Source organism: Agelaius tricolor, unplaced genomic scaffold (assembly GCF_023055355.1).
Source record: "Agelaius tricolor isolate 1412-34295 unplaced genomic scaffold, bAgeTri1.0.p SCAF_5, whole genome shotgun sequence".
Classification (NCBI taxonomy): Eukaryota; Metazoa; Chordata; class Aves; order Passeriformes; family Icteridae; genus Agelaius; species Agelaius tricolor.
Window position 1 is genome coordinate 49,539,666 of NW_027269265.1, and position 21,734 is coordinate 49,561,399.

General features: G+C 42.3%; 1 protein-coding gene across 9 annotated transcripts in view; it reads left to right on the forward strand.

Annotated features, from left to right (window-relative positions):
- The first annotated feature begins 2,653 nt into the window (after positions 1-2,653).
- The window catches only part of PLEKHA7 (pleckstrin homology domain containing A7), a 146,089-nt gene continuing 127,008 nt past the window's right edge, over positions 2,654-21,734 (forward strand). For 4 of the 9 annotated variants that reach the window (XM_071427866.1, XM_071427867.1, XM_071427868.1 and 1 more), the window contains exons 1-3: positions 2,654-2,929; positions 3,031-3,107; positions 3,234-3,291. In XM_071427866.1, the coding sequence (XP_071283967.1) occupies positions 2,847-2,929; positions 3,031-3,107; positions 3,234-3,291 (218 nt within the window). In that variant the 5' untranslated portion in view covers positions 2,654-2,846. The remainder of the gene's footprint in view (positions 2,930-3,030; positions 3,108-3,233; positions 3,292-21,734) is intronic. The other 5 variants (XM_071427869.1, XM_071427871.1, XM_071427877.1 and 2 more) reach the window with 3 other exon arrangements.

Below are 21,734 nucleotides of genomic sequence, written 5' to 3' on the forward strand. Positions count from 1 at the left end.
TTGGAGTATTTTCACATCCTTACCTGGAGAAAGGCCTGGGCCACTGGTCTAAAATCAGTGCTGGCACTGCAGGAGGCTGCACTGGTGACCCCAGTCTTTTTCATTGCAGGAACTGAAGAAAATCAATGAAATGGGATTTGGGTTCACAACAAACACAAGAAAGTGATTCTTCATACACAGCTCAGGTAAGATGAGCATTAGGAACACTTTGCTGCCTCTGGGTGATAGAAGTTACGTGGGCTCTAGTCTGGATGGGTTCACAGAAAAGATCCATTAGGAGTTGGAGATGGAAACAGCACCTTGAGCAAGAGCTTTCTGAGCCCACAGGTTCTGCAGGCAAGCAGTGGATGCAGGTGCTGGAGCAAAGGAAAGAACCTGGGGAGCTGCCCATGACTGCCTGGCTCCTGTGCTCTTTCTTGGCACCTGTTCCTGTTGGGACATGAGACAGACAGAATATTAGGCTAAACAGATATTTTGTTTGACCCAGCACAGATGCTTTTAGGAGCCAAAATCCAAACCACAATAATGTTTATTCAGTGAAGTTACTATTCATTTGGGGTGGATAAGCCTGTTTTGTCATGGTGGACTTAGAAGCTAAATGCAGTGAGTTCTTGCAGCTGATGGAGAATGGAAGACTTGCTTCAGAGCATCAAGGCAATGAGTGACTCCAGAGCAAGAGCTGGGCTTAATCTCTTCTGCACAGACCTAAACATGCAATGACACTAAGTAACTCCTATTTGACTGACTTTGGAATTGCACTGGGACTGACTTTATTGCAAGTTCTGTGATAACTCACACCCAACCAGAATGACTCAGAATTGTTAGGGCTTCTGTGGTGGGTTGACACTGACATCAAGTGCCCACCAAAGCTGCTCTGTGATTCTCCCTCCTCAAATGGTCATGGGAGAGAAAATATAATGACAGGCTTGTGGGAGATATCCCTCACCAGTTACTGTCATTCTCTGGTCCCAATTCCTCCTTAATGCTAACTTTTCTCCCTTTTAAAATCCCTTGTCCAACACATTGGCCAGCATTGAGTCCATCCTGGATGACATTGCCTCTGTTGGATGTAAGGGAAGCTTCTGGCAGCTTCTGATAGATGCCACTCCTGCAGCCCCCCCCCCCCCCCCCAAAAAAAACCCAACCAACCAAACAACATTGCCATGGAAACCTAGTAAGGTTAAAAAAAAAAAGGCAGCACAGGAGTTTTAGTATTGGAAATTTTAATCAAAATTCTGACTTAGGATAAAGGGCTACAAGATACTCTCTCCTGCTTCATAACTGTGGATAAACTAAAATTCTGTGGATTGTTAATGACCATTCCTGGTTGATAGATAACACTAATATAGTGTGTATATATACAGTAGAGTATCTTCTCCAATAGTGGTCAAAAAGGGAAATTTACACAAAGCTATCCTGATGCACCAGACCTGCAATGTTGTCTGAAACTGACGTGAAATAAAGCAAAGTCCTCTCTCTCCTGTCTGAGGCTGCTTTTCTTGCCTCCTGCTTTCTTCTGATGATTTATTTTGGTTATTTAGAAGGAAAAGCAAACGTTGTCATTTTCCCTGTACTGCAGCACTCTGCCCTCTTACACTCTCCTACTGCATGCTGGCGTTCTCCCTGTCCCCCACAGCCGTGTCCTCAGTTGGTCTCCTCTGTTTTTCTTCACTAACCCGACCCCAGTCGGACCCACCCACCCTTTCCCACCTCTCTTTGCAGCCTGTCTTTCCCGTTTAACACTCTCCTTTCACGCCAAGCCTGCGAATGTCCCATTTCCTGCCTTTTGGATCCCTCTGTCTTCCCCAGTATCAGAACAGCACGAATCCCACAGAGCCGTGCCTGGCTCCGCCGCTGCTGCCCTCATGGCAAGAGGCATTTCTGCACGCTGGACCCCTTGGCTCTGTCACTCCTGCTGCAACTCGCACTTCGGCCAAGCCAAGGCGCTGGCCAGGACTCCCCACCTGGCAGCCATCCCTGCTCTGCTGGCTGGAGCCAGGATGAGAGTAAGAAACCTACGGGCTCTGCTGTAGGGCACACCACTCCTTGCTCGTCTCATCCACTTTTTGTCCCAAAACCACATTCTGAGTGACTGGAGCACTTCAGCCGGAGCATGCCCACACAGCACGGCAGCACCAGGAAGGGTTTTGGTCTGACTGGGAGCCGGCCCAGCCCCACTGAAATGCACCGAGCGGGCTCCCTCACGTTACCGTCCAGCCTGTTTTAGGTCATGGATGAGCACAGGGGCTGGCACAGGTCCCTCCCGGTGCCGGGGACAGCTCTGCTTTGTCGGCCGGCTGCTGCTGCCGCGTGTGTGCGATGTTTTAACCTCGGTGCCCCCGTACCCTGTGCTCGAGGTTCAAAGTCCCCGCGGCCTGTCCGTCCCTCCTCACCTGGCGCCGCGGGGAGCGCGTCCCCGGGGCACAGCGGCAGCCAGGTGCGCTCACACCTGTACATCCCCCGCTCCGGGCGCGGCTCCTAGGGCTGCCGGAGCGGGCCACGGGACAATCCCGGTCCCTCCGCCGGGCGGACAGCGCCTGCGGGGATGGGTGTGCGGCTCCCGGGTGACGGCGGGGGTGCCCGCGGGGGCCGCTGCGCCGCGCCGGGGCCGGCAGCCCAGGCGGGGCCGGGGGGCGGGCGCGGGGCAGCGGCGGACAAAGCCGGGCGGCAGCACCGCGGGCTCCCGCTCCCGCCGCCGTGCCCGCGGCCTCCCGAGGGGCGGGAGGTGTCGCCCCCCGCCCGCGCCGCGGTGGCGCTGCCGAGCAGAGCCGGGCGCTGGGCGCCGAGCAGAGCCGGCCGCCCGCCCGCCCGCACCCCCGCCCCGGCCGGCGGCGCGCACGGCGAACATGGCGGCGGCGGTGGGGCGGGACACTCTACCTGAGCACTGGTCCTACGGCGTCTGCAGGGACGGGCGCGTCTTCTTCATCGAGTAAGGGGGAGCCTCGGGAGGGGCGCGGGGGCAGCGCGGCCCCGCCGCCGCCGCCGCCCTCCTCGCTAACAGGTGCATGTTTTCCGCTTCTCCCCTCGCAGCGACCTGACCCGCCGCACCACTTGGCTGCATCCGCGCACCGGCGAGCCCGTCAACTCCGGCCACATGATCCGCTCAGGTGGGTGCCCGCGGCCGGCGCCCCCTCCTCGCCCCTGCCCCGCGGCCGGGAGGCTCCGCGGGCGAAGTTCTCACCCCTCCTTCCCGCTCTCTCTCTCTCTCTTTCCCCGTCCCCCGTGCCTTGCAGACCTGCCCCGCGGATGGGAGGAGGGGTTCTCGGAGGAGGGCGCCAGCTACTTCATCGAGTGAGTACCGGCTCCCGGCCCCGCGCCGACCGCCCAGGGCCGCACGCCCGCCGCGCCCGCCGCGCTCATCAATGATCCGCGCCGGCCAGAGCGGCGCCGTGATGCGCCCTGCCAGCGGGAAAGTTGGCTCCGGGCGCGGCGGGATGCGGGATCCCCCCAGCCGCGCTCCGGCGGTGGTCAGCAACAGGTTTCCTTGGAGGCGGCACTTGAGTTTTCCCTGTTTGTTTGGGGTTTTTGTGTGTGCGTTTGTTGGCGAGCTGGCTGCTGCCCCCCTCCCCGCTATTCACGGTGAGGTTTGCGGCAGGTGGAGCGTTGCCGGGCTGAGCGCCGGCCGAGGTGGAAGGTGAATGGTGGTTTTGTTATTTTAAATGGCTCGTGGCTGTGGACGCAGCCCCGGGAAGTTTTGCAAGTGAAAGGATTCCAGTGTCTCTTCCCGGAGACGGGGCTGAGCGGATGAAGTTGCCTTGCCAGGGCTGGTGGTGGCTGCCGGGATCTTTCATGTGGCGTTTCTTGTTCAGAGAGCAATTACAAGCAGGGATGTGCTGCTTATTGAGGTGCTTTTATTCTATGAGATGCAAGCGTGTTGCAGTAAAGCTGGGTAACTAAGAGAGCTTCTTTCAAACATCGCAGATACAAGGTTTTTACAAAGACAAACACCGATGTAAAAGTAGAGATTTAATCAAATGAGTAAAACTCTGGTACATCTTGGATCTAGAGTCACGTGTCACGTGTGATGCCTTTGCATTTTCCTTTGCAAATCGGAATGCCTGACAAATTTAATGGAACCAACAGAAAAGGACTGGAAAATGCTCAGACTATCTCATTGCTCCAGTGCAGAACTCCCAGGCTGTTAAGTACTGCCCCAATAACTGCTGACAGCAGTGTCATGGTTGTCCAGTATTGAAATGCCTGCAGAGTGTACCCCAAAATCTTTGAGTAACTTGAGGTTTTGGTAAATATCAAACTTCCAAACCATACTGGGCTAGGTGAAGGAGCAATTGACTGAAAGTATAATAAATGCCTCACATGTAGGATGTTTGTTAAATAAAATTCCAGACGATCCTAAAATGTCCTTTTTTCACCTAAAGTGGAGGGAAAAAAGGCATTCAATCTTCATTTGTCTGAGGCAGAGAATTCCTTACGGTGCTGGGCTGGGCAGATAGTTTAGCCCTTGACTCTTGAGGAGGTAGTAGCAAAGCATTGGAGAGCAGCTCAATAACACTTAGAGCTGCCACCCTTTATCTATGGCCAGTGTGTTGAAAGGAAGGAATAAAAGTTCTGCTGATTGCACAGGCCAGAGATGGAACTCTGAAATGTCCAGTCTGTAAATGTACTGTAAACAGATCCTTTACATGGGTACATAAACTTCTAGGTGTAGGAATACATCTATTTGTTTTGCTGTCTTTTCCAGAAACTTACTAGTGCAATTTTACAACAGCTTAAATTTCCCTTCTCAACTGCTGTGTTTGGAAGACCATCTCTTATCTTCTTTGTCAGGCAGTTGCAAAACTTTTGATTTCTGATCTATTGAATTAGAGTTCTGTGCAGTGCATTTTCATAACTTGTGCTAATAGTGCTCTTTACCTTGGGCTGGAACAGCTGCAGGAAATGAAATAAGGAATGGAGTGTGCTCATTTTACTGAGCAGTTTAATAAACTCAGTCATCTTTAGCCAAGCAAGGTTTTGTGAGGAGACAGAGCAATGTTTTAACATAAATCTGTTCAGCTGAACTGCTTGAGACTAAAGATCCTCCTGATACGGAATACAATATTTAACTCTTCAGCAGTGATACTTCCCCCAGCACTGCTCTAACCTCTCTGATTTCAGCTCAGAGGCTCCCTGAGCCTAGTGGAATTTCTCATTTTTTCTTCCATGAGCATACTGAGCTCTTGTTGGGCTCATGTAAACATCAGTATCCTTGGATGATGATTTCCATACCTCACTGCTCTGTTCATTCCTCCTGTGTTGCTTCCACGTGATGAGTTCTCAGCCTACAGAAAAGGTTACCGGTCCCTAAACGCATGATTTCACATGTTGTACTCTTAAATTCCATTTTCTGGCATTCCAGCTCTCAAAAGCCATGAGCATTCCTGGATAACTACCCAGTCCTCTCTGTACTGGTGACAGTTCCAGTCTGGTGTTGTCTACAGAAAGTTCACAAACACATTGTTACTCCTTGGATACTAATTTATTGAAGGGTGTCAGGAGGAACATTCCAAGTAACCCCTCCCCCTGTGGTAATTTCCACAATTAATACAACCTATCGTAGTTTAACTACATGGGCTGTTTAATGGATCTTGGAAGTCTTATTTCTCTGATGAAATTAAAAGTATTACTAAATATTACTGCTGTTTTAAATAACTGCAAACATTTTATTTAAACATATACAGGTGAACGCCACTTACATAAGTGATTTCTGGTACAGGCATCATGAAAATATTAGATAAAATATTAGATGTGAGTTGTCCTTCATGTAAAAATCTCATGAAATCTTATGTCCATTTACTTCCATGTCTTTATTGCTTCTTTCAATACTGTGGACAAACTTGAAACATCATATAGTGAAACAAAGGTTTGAAACATCATAAAGTGAAACAAAGGTTTATAAGGTGGTCAAGCTTCATATCAAAACCAGGTAAGTTTTTCTCCCCTTTCCACCTAACAGGAGTTTAAAAATTTCCTAAACTCCACTTCCATTGGATAGAAGCTTTCCAAATGAATGTTTTTGGTTTAGAATGTTTTTGGTTTAGAATGTTTTGGTTTAGAATGTTCTGTGGTTGGGCAGCTGTCCTGTGAGGGAAGGGGTGCTGTTTTCCCTTTGGTTATTTACATGAGATGCTTTTCTGAAATCACATTCACTCTTAGCCTTGTTTTGCTCAACTAAGCAAACCAAGTTCTTTGTGCAGCCCTTTAAGAAGGCCTCTCCATCTGTTTGATTCTCCTGTGGTTCTTCTCTGCACCTCTTGCAATATGAAGTCATCTTTGTTGAATGTGAGTGAACAGAGTCCTCTGCTTTTGTGAGGCTCTCAAACAACAAAAGTGCTTTCTTGGCTTCAAAAATTTCTCAGTTTTCTGCATTTTAGGTTGTTTGCCTATTTAGGGAAGACACCCACACTGACAGCACATGTGAATGCTGCCAATTGACTGAAACATGCAGGTCTTTCTTTACTGCTTTAAATTTTAAGAACTGTAATTTATGTTAGGAAGCTACATTTCAGTTCTTCCCATTTATGCTCATCCATATCTTTGCAAATGATTTTCTCTGTTCCAAATATTCATCAGGTTTTCTTGGTAGTGGCAAACCCTGTTAGGGCAGTGCTGTCTCTTATCTTAAAATCAGTAAATAAAACATTAAATAAGTGATGTATAAACTGATTCTTCCAGATCTCCATGTAGTAGTCTTTGAAAATATCATGGTTGCCACATTTTTTGAGTGCTGAATACAGCTTGCACCACACTTTTCCATCTCTGTTTTTGTTTCTTTACTGATGTTTTTCAAATACTTTGTGTTTGTGGGCCAAATGCTTTATGGGAGAGTCTCTGCAGAAAGGTTGTTGCTGAGCATATGTGGAGCTGAATGAGCACTGGACAGCACTGGCTCTGGTTTGTTTTTGGTTCTTGTGTTGCTGCTGTGAAATGTTAATTGTGGTGGGCAAACTCTTTGTGGGGAAGGACATGGGACATGCAGGGAGGGCGGTGATGATGGTAAAGCAGTGCATGTGTGCATTACAGTGCAGGTTTTTCTTTCCATTTGCTTCTCTTTTCCTGATTGTCCAAAAGACTTGGGGAAGTTGGAAAGCTTGGAAAGTGTGGAATGCTTTTTTACTACCTCCTTACAGATTTGAAAGATTGAGGTGGCTGTTGGTGTGAAAGGATCTGTTCTTGCCGGGTTAGATACCTAACTGCCTTGGATTTAAATATGTTAAAAATGCGTACTGGTGCTACAGAGGTTCTTTTTGAAAGCTGCAATGGTACTGCTCCTCTGAAAGGTAATCATGCATTCAAATTGTAGCCTAAAATTAGGAACAAAAAAGTAGAAATCAGCACTTAAATATCTCAAGTTAACATTTTATTTGTTTCTGAAGTCAGTTTCCAGTTTAACTTGGCCTCTTCTTTGGGTAACAAAGTGGACGTACAAAAAACAAACCCATGAAATTGGCATAGCAATAGTCAGTAACTGTTTGCAACTGTAATTCTTTAATTCTTGTATTTAGCCTGTACTGTGTGTAGGAAATATGCATGGTATGTGTTTCAAGTGTTTGGAAATAGCAAAAGAGCAAAGCACACTAAACAGAAGTCTGCCTTTTTAACTTTGGTTCTGCTGTGCCAGGCATGTACATTCACTGACAACCATACAGGAGCTCAGATTCACCCACAGTGGGCTACAGGTGATACCCACTTGATGATTATTTAATCACAGAAGCCCAAAGGGGAAGAGACCATCTGGATTATTGAGTTCAGTTCTTTTGATTATCTGAGAAGATTGTTTATAATCTCATTAATAAATTTAATCAACAGGTTTCTTCTGCCCTGAAGAAATTCCTGTCTTCTCCTCTCCTAGTAAGATGTTGAAAATGGAATAATTTTTTTGTGGCTGTTTGGGTGGGTTGAAACACTGTTTACTGTAGGTGTTCCTTGACCTGCTGTAAACAAATTATTATTTCTTGCTCTGTTCTCCATGATGGTTATTGCTGTAGAAGTAAAAGATGCTGGAGCACTTAGCTACTGTAAGGAATAGTGATGACCCTCATGATGAGGTCCTCATCTGTGTAGGTGATGTCCTTTGTGGTTCTTGACCCTGTGCTTGAATAAAAGGTAATGTATGAGTAAGTACATGAACTGACATGAAACCCCCCTGTGAGGTTGGGTTCACTTCACTGTGTCACTGCTGTGCATGTCCAGTTTGAGCTGGGGAGAGTTCCTGGAGTGGAATAAAACTTGGGTAGCTGGAACCATGTGAGAACTTCATTGTAAATGATATGTTCACATAGGATAGTCTCTGGTGAAATGAATGGGTTTTGTGTGCTATGGAGTGTCGTGGGGAAACTTCTAGGGAAAGAAACCTGGACTGGTTCCTCAGCAAGGGGCACAAGGCCTAGTTGGGGTAAGCCTGGGCGCGCCAAGTGCAGCAATGCGCGTTCTGGCCACCAGTGATAGCTCACGGGCAGGAGCTGCCCTTGAGGGGGACTGGGCTTCACGGAGGTCATTGTACGGGTGGAAAAGCGGCTGTGGGATGGAGAAGTGGAAGAAAAATGCGAGAAGTGGCTGTTGAGGTGAGAGGCGAGGGTCGGGGAGCTGCTGTCCCATCCCGCAGCTCTGCGGGAGCAATCCATGGTCTTCAGCGGCCTCTACTGGCTCCTGGCAGCAGGGGAAAGCTGCCAGGCTGGGTGAAAACCCCTGCTGGTTCTTCCTCTTCTCATTTCAAATTTTCTTGGCAGGAAGTGTTCCGTCTGGGCGCTGGGAAAGCAGAACTATACACAGTGAAAGTAACTCTCGCTGCTTGTACGGATTTCTCTCTGTCTCTCTTTCTTGTCCTTCATTCTCCTACTTTGGGTTTGCTCAGACAGCCTGTTTATTACATTTTGTTGTCCTGGATTTTGAGCAGAATTGAGCTGGGAATATTGGATCTGCTGGTTGGATACAGTAGCTGTGTTTCATTCCAGCTAGTGGAAACAATTCAGTGTCCTTTTGGATGGCAGTGAAAATGGGAGATCACTCATTAATGAGTGGAATAAATGCTGATGGATTTGTGCTCGGCAGGGATGGCCAACAATTGCAGAGAGCAAAGGAAGGGCTTTGTAGTTCCCTTTGTAGTATCCCCTTTCCCCAGAAAATGGGAAAAGGATACTTTGTGCAGGGTGCCTGAATTTCAGAGTGCCCTCTGGAAGGGCAAGCCTGGAGCTGTGCCTAAGGAAAATGCTGTGTGTGGTTTGGTTCAGCAAGGTATGTGAATGAAGAGGGATGTGGTGTGCATTCCTTAGGGGAGGGAGGAGCACTAAGGGAAGGTGCTGGAGTTTGTTTGTTTTTAAAGCAAGGCTGCACCACAAAGTACTTAGCTTGGTTCATTAATCTGTGTTTGCCTTTATTCCAAGATACACACATGTTGGAAAGCTGAATTTTGATTACTTGAAGAGGTCAGCAAGGATAACACACACATAGAGTGAGATGCTTTTTTAGGTGTTGAATGCTGCTGGAAATCCAAGTTTTCTGGGAAATAGAGCAACATTCTTTTGTTCTGGTTGGGATTGTGTGGCTTCCTTGTGTTGTAGCTCAGAAACAAAGGCATGAGCTTGTTGTTCGAAGCTGCCAGCCTCCACATTTTGTTTACTACACATTCCAGCTTTTTGAACATTAATGTGTAAGAAAAACTTCATTCATTCAGCCTCTTTCCTAAAGCACTGTCCACTTCTGCATTCCTTGGATCTGTGCAGGAGAATGTCTGTGCCTTTTTAAAGAAGGTGTATATGACAGTGAGGGTTTCAATATTTCTGGAAGTCTGTCTAAAGTTTAAGCATAAACACAGTCATAGAGCTGTGCTGGGCAGGTGTTGCAGTAGTCTTAAAAGTCGTTTTCATAACCTTGAGTTACATTTCAGACTTCTTTTACACCTGTGCAATGTGCCTGTCACATCAGATGAGGAAACAATATATGCAACACTTTTAATTTTATTAATTACCCATTATCTGCCAGAAAAGAGAGAATCTCAAATATTTGGGACAGCAGAATCTTGATATTAACGCTACATACTTTGTTTCAAGAAAGTTGCTTGTTCATTCTCTCAGTAGTAAACTCTAGCTGCTGGACCTAGTTAGAAGGATTGCCTGTCTGCGAGCAAATACATTGTGCAGGATGTTCTTGTGTTTTATAATGGAGGAAACAAAAAGGTACCTTTTCTCAGGCAGGTCTGGCAATCCTGAACAACCTTAGCAAGTGCTTCAGAGACAGGATAAGCCTGTGTAGCTGTGAAATACATGTGTTCTATACCCTGCATTTTCCCATCATTCTGCTTGCTGCAGGTGGATTATACTAAAATGAGTTTTAACCTCACTACTGATCCAAGTTTGCTATCATCTCAAATATTTACATTTCTTTGCTACAGATTAAATGTACTGCTCCAGTATTGCAGTGCTGGATCTCTGCACAGACTGGCTTGAATAAATGTGGTATCACATTTATTTAATATCACATCCAAGTCTAGTCAGTATGACTGTAGACTCTAGTTTGCTGCTAAATCTAATTTGTTTTGTCTTTGCCTCCTAGATGTGCTTTTTAAACTTTTTTTTGTTATTGTGGCCTCAGTTTGGATAACAGTGATAGATGGGGCATTTTATTTATAGCTTAATTGTCTTTTCCTACAGCATTATTAGACTGTTTTACAAGGTCTGCTCTATGTCCTTAGAAGCAGAACTTTTAATTTAAAAGCAGATTTGTAATTAAAGATGTTAAAATCCAAGAAGAATCTGATTAAGCACCCAGCCCTTCTCTTTTTGATTGCCTGCCACGGAGTACTTGGCAAGAATGTCACTGACTTGTCTAGACAGGTAAAAAATCTTGTTACCAATACATAGTAGGTATGTGCTTTTCTGCCTGAAGTTTTGTATTTAAACCCTTGTTTTCCTTATTGCTTATCTGTACCTTTAAAGATTTTATCTTTAGTTTAATAAAAAGTACAACCGAAACCACCAAAACTTTTAAAATGAGATTGGGATGCACTGCTGAAATGAAGCGTTTGAGTAATACTGGATTTTATTTACATTTCTTTGTCAAATGAGGACTTCTACTGTATTCTTATTTACTTACCAGAGACCAAATACCCTGAATTAAGAGCTGACTGAAACATTTGAAAATACACATTCATTCTGCAACATGCAGGTGACTTTTTTGAGGAGCTCTGTATAGACTCTGTAAAATATGAGTAAGCAGGAAAGCTGCTGTTAATTTTCTGTTTTATTTAATCAGACAAAATGTAGTTATTTCCTTTTGCAAGTTGCATATTTGTTTCAAAATGTCATAGTTTCACATTCATCATCAAAGTGGCCAAGTACTTGAGCAGCAATTTTCACTTAACTTTCACATTTATTGTTCTTTACTTTTTGCAGTTACTTTTTTTCTTTTTCTAGGGAGAAGGAAATTTGTTTTGATTAACTTAGGAAATTGATACCAATGTAAAGGAGAGCAATGAGAAGATAAAGGCAGTGTTTGTCTATCAAGCAGCATAAAGGAGATGCCAAAAGCTAAAGTAATTATTTTTTAAAATGTGTGTCTTTTTAAGCCAATTTTTGGATGTTTTAAATGTGTGCTCTGCATGTTAACCTCTGAGTGCTTGAGTCAATGCCTGCTTTGAATCAAAGAAAATAACTGGGCCTTATCCTAATACCTGGAATAATAGATCTGTTTGATCTTTTCCAGCAAAATCTTTAAACACATCTGGAGACAGAACTGTGCTAATGGCTGTGATTCATTTTATGTAATTTTCAGTGGCTGGTAAAGCAGTCATATTTTCTGTAACTTTTGCTGAAGATCAGGAGTTATAACAGCTGTTTGCAGGGTGAGATAACACTGACAAAATCTGGATGTAGGCAGTTGTTCCACAGAGGACATGGTGATTCAAGGCTGAATCTCCTGGACAAAATTAAAATTAAATTAATAAAATTTAGCTGCAAGATGTTGAAATCCATTTTTCTTAGATGACAGTTATCAAACACTTGATATTTATTGTTGCCATCTCAGAATATTAGCCCTATTTTAAAATTCTTTTACTTAAAGAGTGGAATTCATGAACATGCAATTTTTATAAATGTAATGTCTTTGCTTGCTTTCCAATTAAGACAATTATATTGTCAAGTGGCTTTTGAGCAGATGTTTAAATTTCTGTCCTTGGAAATCATAGATTAATACTGTTCTTTAAATGCTACTTTTGTGCTTTACTTTTTCAGCACAGAAATGCTTGAATGCCTAAAACTATTTCACTTAGTGATCAGATTTCTTCCTTTAACACTGTGTTTTATTATTCCCAGTATTCAATTTTAAATAGCCTAACCACTTTCCTTTTGCTCTTCCAGTTGGCTTTGTAGTGAGGTGCAATTTGAACTCTTTAAAAAAAATAAAAGTCAATGACTTATTTCTCATGTGAAATCATGACATAAAATTCTTCAAATGAAGAGATTACAGGTAAAAGTTGGGCTTTGATATACTCATTTCACAGGATATTTAGTCCTTTCAGTTGAAGAGTGGAATGATAAATCTTGACTTCAGTGGAGTGTATCAGTATAACAGATATTTCCCAGTGTCTGGTTTTTCTCCCCTTATTGCTAACTTGCCTAAGAAGGTGGCCAGCTAAATCTCTGGATCAAGACTCTTTCTTGAGAGTTGCATTTCCCTGCTTTCCCTGGAGAATACTGAATTGTCATTTCAATTGTCAGTTTCAGTATTCCCTGGAGAATGTTGAATTGTCTATGGAAATACTGAGACACCAGAATGGTGGAAGGGAAATTGAAATTACTGAGGTCTGTGACAGTGTCCTCTGGGAGAGAAGTAAAACAGCATTCACTTTTATGATTTTAGGTATGTTTCTTTGGTGTGGCATGTGATTGTTGGGCATGAAATTCAGGTTTTGCTTCTGCATTCTCCTTGGAGTTGAAGGATTAAAAACTATTTCAGGTAGAAGCAGAAGTCACAGTTAACGTTACTAACCCAGAGCACCTGGTGTCAAGGTTAAACACAAGTTATTAAAATACCTGATTAAGGCATTTAAACATAATACCCAGTATTTGCTGAGCAGGAGCTGCTGTACTGATGCAGAGTAGTCCTTGCTGAGAGATTTACAAATAATATGAATTTTTAAAGTCTGATGGTTTCTCTCTCACTGAACAATTTGAAGTGTTGCAACAATATTGCTGGTTTTCCAGGTGATCCAGAGGATTTTAGGAGAAATGTCTTCAAATTTTGCCTGAGATTGAAATTTTAAATAACACTTGTGCTGGGTGGACTTCTGCACAAGGAAAACATCTGAAAACTCTATTATCAGCAAAGGAACTTTTTTTGAAGTGTCCCATTGAAATACAAGACTGTACAATTGCATGTTTGTGGTGTTGTGAGGTCCTCAGGACAAGGTGAGAGATGAGAATTTGACTCCATGTTCTCAGAAGGCTGATTTATTATTTTATGATATGATATTATATTAAAAGAAATGATATACTAAAACTATACTAAAGAAAGAGAAAGGATACATCAGAAGGCTAGAAAAAAAATGATAATGAAAGCTTGTGACTGACTCCTCAGAGTCCGACACAGCTGATGGTGATTGGTCATTAATTAAAAACAATTCACATGGAACAAACCAAAGATGCACCTGTTGGTAAACAACCTCCAGACCACATTCCAAAGAAATCAGATGATTATTGTGTACATTTATTTTCTGAGGCTTCTCAGGAGAAAAATCCTGGCAAAGGGATTTCTCAGAAAATATCACAGTGACATGTTTTCTCCTAGCACTGCAAGAAAAAAGTAGAGACGTTGCACAAAGGTTTGTTTGTCTTTGCTGGAGAGCTTCACCAGCATTTCTGCACTAAAGGAAACATCTACTCCTTTTAGTGACTACAGCAAGGAATCATTTAGATTGGAAACAAAACTTGAGATCATCAAGTCCATCCGTTAACCTGGCCCTGCCAAGTCCATCATTAAACCATGTCCCAAGTGCCAATGAATTTAAATCTGTCCAGGAATGGTGGCTCAACTGCTTCCCTGGGCAGCCTGTTCCAATGCTGGGTGACCCTTTTGGTGAAGTAATTTTTTCTAATATCCAATCTAAATCTCCCCTGGTTCAGCCTGAGGCCAGTTCCTCTTGTCCTGTTGGCTGTTTCTGGGAGAAGAGGCTGACCCTCACCTGGCCTCCTTTCAGGTGGTTAAAGAGAGCAGTAAGGTGTCCCCTAAGCCTCCTTTTTTTCCAGGATAAACACCCTCAGCTGCTCCTCATAAGACTTGTGCTGCAGACCCTTCCCCAGCTGTGTTGCACTTCTTTAAATGGGGAAGATGGGATCTGAGCTGTGACTTTCCTGAATCAGAGGGCAGCAGAGGCAGTGCCTGAGCTGATGGTTCAGTTCTAAGTAATAATGGTCGTTAAATGTCCCAAATATTGCAAGTTTGTGAAAATGCTGTTTAAGCTGATTTTGTGTAAAGAAGAGAACAAAAGTTAGCAAAAGAGGAGGAAGGATGTGAAATACTTCCTACTTCTGGAAATGTAGGTAAGCAGTGAACTGAAAGCCTTTCAGCGTGGACTTCTGGATGTGTTGTGTGTTCAGAAATTTAAAAAGAGATGAAGCATTTTGGACAGCAAGCAGTGTGGGCTTGGGAAGGCCAGAAACAGCATTTTTGTTGAATAATGTGGATGGTTTCAAATGCAGTTTCTGCTCTCCCCCCCCATCTATGTTCTCTTTCTGCACCATTTGCTGCATCAGCATAGCCTGTAAGGAGGGTCCCAGGGTTTTAGTTTTTCCGTTGATCAGATGCAGCAGTCAGCAAATAAACTGTTAAATGGTATTAATAAATAACATGGGCTAAAGACAGAAATCCAGGAGGAAAATCGAAGTTCCTGTGTATGGATGATGTGACTTTTCCCTCACCAGAAAGGCAGCAGTCAGAGAGAGGGGAGCTACAGGAGTCCAGTTTTTATCCAGCTCACCTTCCTCAATAGGTGCAATAGAGGAATTACAATCAGCAATTTGGGGAGTGCTTCTGATTGCCAGCCTGCTGTTCTGGTGTCACTGTGCTGGGCAGACAGCAGGAGCTCGAGGAAACTGCGGTTTGTGAAAATCAGATTAAGTGTTGTTGCCTGAAATCTTAAAAGGAAGTAGTTGTAAGCTGTGTTTTTAAGTAATGTGAGTAGTCTTTGAATTATTGATGAGCAGAAGAGCCTGGTTTGTGTGTGGGAATGAAAACACTTGTAAATTTGTGTTTAGACTGTTACACAGCTGTTTCCTGAGTGGTTCCCATCACTTAGGATGAGGTATATTGTAAACAGCCCAGTTGCTTTTTCTTTGTGGGCAGGGGGAGTATAGAAAAAACCCTTAATTTTTATATATAGTGGGCTGCTAGTGAATAATGTATCTCTTTTCCTTAGAAAGAAAATTCCAAATTGTTTTTTCTCATGGATTTTTAGGATTTCTGTGATTAGTTTCAGAATAAGAAATTCTGTTAATGGATAATTCTGGATAAGCTGTGGTAATTCCAAATGAGCTAATGCAAATGGAATCAGTTTAAAAGTACCATTCAGCATTAGAATTTTGTTTTCCCCAGAATGTTAATGATATAGTAACTTTTTGTTCCTTTCAGCTAATTTTTCAGGAACTCCATGAATGATAATGAAGGTGGATTACTTGTTATTGGGTCTGTATAACAGTTTTGGGTGAAACTGAGTGAGAGGAATGTACTGGAAGTGCTGTTGCCTGTGAATTTTGGTGTCTGTAAATGTTGTAGGTGAAAATACAAATTAAGCATGATTATATGTTTGATTGATTTAATAGAGTTCTTAAGCATTCTGTCACAGGGTTTCTTGGTTCTGCAGTAATACAGAAATTGAGAGATTGTTGACCTCTCCAAATATATTAAAAATTCTAGTGCATTATTTATTTTTGGGCTTAATTTGACTCAGCAGCTCTTCCATGCCAATTAGCTTGACATTCCATTTATTTTGGCTACTGATGTTTGCAGTGGAAATGTTAAATTGCCAGTGTAAGAATTCTCAGCCAGGGAGGTGAGTAGAAATACGGAGAAGGTATGAATTGAGGGTGCTGTGGTTTGGGAGGATTTCCCATGTGGAGAATTAGAGTGTCCTGCTGATTTACAAAGAGTGTGCTTCCCTCTCAGCTGACTCTGGTTTTCTTTAGGTTGAGCTTTAGTTAAGAAGTTTAGGATACAGCTGAACCTGCCACTTAGGAATGGATTATTTTAAGAAAACCCAATCTTCTGGAAGCTTTTAACTGTTTGTGAGGTAGACAAAATGATTTCTCTGTAACAATCAGAGAAATTACAGTTGTCAGCAGTTGAACAGCTGTCTTCATGAACAAAAATTACTTCTGATTATCAACTGTACCCTGCTTAACCATTTAAATACTTTCATTTACTTGTAGGGTGTTTTGTAATGTTTTGGGCTGTTCTGAATTTGATATATGAAATCTTTCAGTGGGTATTTCCTACTGCACCATGTGTTTCTAGAAATGAATATTTGGTGATCTGGAGTAGAAGTGACAAAACAATTTAAATGGTGATAGTTAATACATGAGTCCCGCTGGAATTTCACTTCTGATATGAGCTAAAATAAAATGTCGTAATAGTCTGTGATATAAATGGATTTTTTAAATCTCACAGTACTTTTTTCTTGAGTGCTTCAGATAATTTTGAATAGTAAATTGCGATTTCCTTTTCTGTTTTTCAAGCTGATTTTAATCTAAAGCCATGTCAATTTGTTCTCCCATTCCTAGTGGGTCATAAATTGTAAAAAGAAAAAGTGGTTTACTTGTGTTCCTGGTAGTTTTTCTTCACTTCTGACATACTTGTTAAGTGAATTCACTGAATGAGAGAAGTAAATATTGTCTTTGTACTTGCCCAAGAGCTAAAACATTAAACAAAATTTTGAAAGTATTTAAGAAGTACATTAATTACTTTACCACCTTATATTATGGGCAAATTAAATTAATAAGGATGATGTTAAAGTGCAGAGTTCCCAAAAATATGGGAAAGGCTTTTGTAGTATTGTATTGAAATAATTGTGTGTGCATGCATTTCAAAGAGCTCCTGAGATGATTTGGTATCAAGGTCTTAAAAACAAGCCTTTAGACTTCATAGACTTCATCTACTGGGAAAAACCAAAGACACTCCTCTGGACTTTTGAATGCTATATGTAAAAAAAAAAAAAAAAGGAATTTTTTTCTGTGTGTCATTCCATCTGAAGTAACAATTGATTTTGTAGTGTCTTCCATTCTTTAAGGAAGTTGCAGAACTCTGATCTTGGAAGATTTTGACAGTGAAGCTATTCCCTCTTCCTAATCAGTTTGTGTCAAAACGTGTTTATGTTAAAATACATTTGCAATTACATAGCTAGCAGCTTCTCCCCTCCTCCTGCAATGAGTACTCCTGAAGCTCAAGCAGGTTAAACACTGTTTAGTGGAAGCTTTTTGGGATCTGATGCTGGATGAATAAATCTGAGAGGTGAGCACTTGCCATCTTCATAAAAACATGATCAATATTATACTTACTGATACAAATTCCTTTGAGGAAATATTTCTGTATTGGGTATTTTTTTATGCTTGGAAAAAATAGTTACATCTCTTTCAAAAGCTTTATTAAGTGGTAGGAGCTATTCTGTCCTAAGTCTTTCCTAGAGTTCATACTGTTTCAATTGGGTCAGTCAAAAATTTTCAGTAAACTTTCAGCTTATAGATGTTTTTGTGTTCATTTTCCTTCAGTTTCAATGTGTGGATCTTTAGCATTGTTTGGCATAAAGGCTCCTTTCACTAACTCAGTTTTCAAGTAGACCATGGTAACTCTAGCTGTCAAGTTTTTAATGTTTTTTTTGTTATTATTTTTAAAAGTGGTTAATCATGAGGAGAGCTACTTGCCTGTCAACAGGTCTGACAAGGAGAGGAAGGAGTTTGTACTTAACCTGAAATGCAGCAGGAGAGGAATGCCCTTCAAAGCTTTCCAGCTCTTGGGTTGATATCCCCCTCCCCCATCAGTGCTGAAAACAGTTTCTGCAGGGCATGAAAAACAGGTTTTTATTTATGTAATGTTTCTCTGGAAATAAACTTTAAAAATACTAAAAGAATGACAGATTTTAGAGATTATGAGTTTTGAAAAGCAGTAATTTGAATGCTTGGAAGAAAGGCACGCCAGCCCACTCAAATAGGCTGCTGGTTAGTATGTTCTTAATAATAATGTGGGTTTTTTTCTATATAGGCTTCTTAGATTGCCTGCTAAAGAAGCTTATCTTAAATGTCACAGCTGCCTTTTTAAAGTTGCCTGGTATAAGGATATCCTGTATCATTTGTTACCTTAACTGAGGGACCTACAATTGTCACCTGAATTCTTGCCTTGTAGCTGATGGGGAAGTGCTCCTTGTCAGAAGAAAAGTGAAATACCTGTGACCTGTGCAATCGATAGCATTTGTTGAAACATGCATCACTAAGTGATGTTGTAAATGACAGACCTTCCTAGCTGCTCAGGGGATTATGGGGAGTTATTTCCTGCAGGGATTGGGAAATTGTGCTCTCTGCCTAAATGGGTAGGCTGGTGCTCTGGAGAGGAGACCTGCTGAGTCAAGATGGGTGGGTACAGAGATTGAGAATTTCCTTCCAGAATCAGGAGAGAGGGACTAAGAGAGCTGCAGACATCCTGGGAGAGCGCTCAGGTTAGTGATCTGGGATGAGCTATGGAGAGAGGACTTTTTTGTTATGATATGGTTGAGTGGGATGCCTACTATTGGTTGGAGACTTAATCTCTTCCAGTCTTAGGTGTGGCTTAACAACCATTCTGAGGTAATAAGGACACTTGTGATTGCTTTTTCTCTCCTTCCCCAACTCATTTTACTCCTTTTATGTGGGTGTGCACACACATACATCTATTACTTATATTTTGTAAGCGCTGCAAGAGAACTACATACAGCTCTGTGAAAAATGGCAGCTTTTAACAGGTTGGGATCTTGACCAGATAAGTGGTTTGTAGATCTTCCAATGGCTTGGTTTTGTTCAGTGGCTGATAGTAAACCTTAGCAAGACCAGGGTATAGAAAGTAGACACAAGCCAGGGTAATTCTGGAAGGAAATATTGATTTATTGGTTTCAGAAGTGATGAAAAGCTCAGTTGTATTTAAGAAGAAAAGGGCTGTTGAACTGTTCCACCTGGAAGAATGCAGCCTAATGACTTTTGATTTGAGAATCTTTACTGCAAGTGCTGGGTGAGCAAAATGTTGAAAAATATCTCAATCCTACTGGTCCCCTCTGTTGTTGTCATGTTGGTTGCTAAACTCTGTCACCATAATCCTGCCTGGCTTCTGAACTGCCTGAGTAACTTTGCAGCATGGCTGGCAATGCTTTGTCCAGGGGAATCTGCTCTGCTGTTCATTGCCAGCCATGGATGTGTTTCCATGACCATTTTATTGGTGTTCTGTTGTCTGGGGGGCCCAGACCACTACAAATTCAGTGTGTGCATCCTGCTCTTCGTGGGGAGACTGAGATCTCAGCTACAGACAAGCCAAGTATTGAGAAAAAGCTCATAACTTGTGTCAAAAAAGATTTAACTCTTTTGAGTTTATGTCTGTGCTCTTAGAGATGAAATAACCAGGTAATTTCACTGAGTATTAAACAGTAACTTTATTTTAAAATGATTTGGTTTTATAACAAATATTTAAAAAAAGTTCTCGGAACTTCAACTGAAAACTTCTAAAATGCCTTTATAAAAGCCTAACATGAATGGCTTTTGTCTGAAAACAAAAAGTGTCAGATACTCAAATAATTTAAATACCTTGTGTTCTCAAGTTGTCTTAATATTTTAACTAAAATTTTGTGCTTGATTGAGGGTTTGTAATAGATTGTAAAACTGTTTTGTGGTAGGTTTTTTCCTAGTTTTTTTTTTAATTATTATTGCACTGAGACAAAAGACCAAAATGCATTTTTTTCCTGTCTCAGACATAACACTTTCAAACCTGCCTGTTCTCTGTGCTGTGGGTGCTGCTGCCAGCTCCATCTGAGCACTTGGAAGGAGCTCACCTTGGTGAGTGTGACCTTGCTGCAGGTGAGCTGGCAGCTGCAATAAGATATCCCTGTGCCTCCACACAAGTGCTTCCTACTTGAGCTGTGCTTTGGGAAAAACAGAGCAGCACCTCTTGCTGCAGACTGTTCTGAGAGGAGCAGCACGAGGGACCCAAGCTGTTGGGGACTGTCCTCAGGAATAAAAGGAATAATTTGGGAGGCTGCCAGAACTGCCATTGGTTGAGCAGATGCAGCCAAGAGAGGGATGTGTTAAAGAACGTGCTCTGTGCTGTATTGTAGGATCAGGAGAGGCCCCTCCTCATCTCTGGGCATCAGGGTTTTAGTGCTTGTGGAGGGTTGACTTCAGTTGAAAGGATTTCTTAATGGCTTTTTTCCTTTTTTTTTGTTTGCTTGCAAATGATCCACTGCTTTTAATATGGTTTTGTCAGGCTGAGAGCTAGAGAAGCAGCAAAATAATACCTGTGTGAAAGATGCTGCTTCCAAGTAAGGGAATGGAAGCTGTTGCAGCCACATTTCTATTAACAGGAAAATGTGTACTGTGCTAGCTCTGCTCCATGAGAGAAAAATCTGTTCACTGCAGTGGTCTATCAGTTGTGGTACATCTGAGAATTAATGGTCTGAGGTGGGGAAGAGAAAGGCAGTCTTGGAAATTGTTGCCTATTTTTGAAGGTGTTGAAATTGCTTTTACACATATTCCTTAATAAAGAGTTTCAAGCAGCACAAAACTTCCCCTTTTGGGAATCTGCTAAAGTGACAGTGCAGAGAGCAGCTTTACCCAGGAACTGGATTATGCTCAGATTTATAGGAGGGCCAGATGTACTCACTACTTTGATTAACTCAGAAAAAAAAATAAAGAGTCACAAAGAGAAACTGGGTTCAAGCATTCATTCAAACTCTAAATGATACCTGGAGTTTTGGTTTACTTTATTACCTGCTTTCCTTATCTCATATGAGTTTCAAAACAAGCCCTGAGTCATACATTCTTGTTCTAAAAGCTATGTTGGAAGACCCGGGGGCAGGCTCTGCAGGGTTCTGCTGTGCCACAAGAGGGCATTTTTTGTGCCAACTTTTTGCAACTGTTAAAGAATAAATCTACTTTTTAAATGTCTCACTTCGGATTAATCAGTCCTGGAAAGCAGTTGAAATGATGCATCTTTTCTCTGAGCTCCTTAGTTTCATAACTAAGAGCAGCTTTAGGTTTATGTTTTCCTAGATAACATGGGATTTTTGTATGATTCCTGTAATTACATAAAGAATGAGAATTCAGAGTGGAATTGTGGTACATTTGGAGTTTTGTGTCTGGTGAAGTTTATTTGAATGATCTGTCTAGTATTGATTACAGGGATTTAAGTTGGACGTTGAAGAAAATAACAATGCCAGAACTGTTTTTCCTTTTAGGACCAGTAACTTAAAATAATGTGGTTTGGTGTGGGAGATTGTCATAATAAGAACAGTGTATCCTTCTTATGCTTATATGGAACATGAGACCAGTAAAAACAGGGGCAGTGCACTATGAACACAACAACATACAGTACTTTGAATATTGCAAGGTATCATTATGCAAACATTTCCCAGAGTTTGCATTTAATCACCAAAGATCAGCACTATTGTAAGTGGCAGAAAAAAACCTTCAGTTGCCATTTAACCCTTTGCAGTGGGATGAGCCTCTGCATTTTTCTAG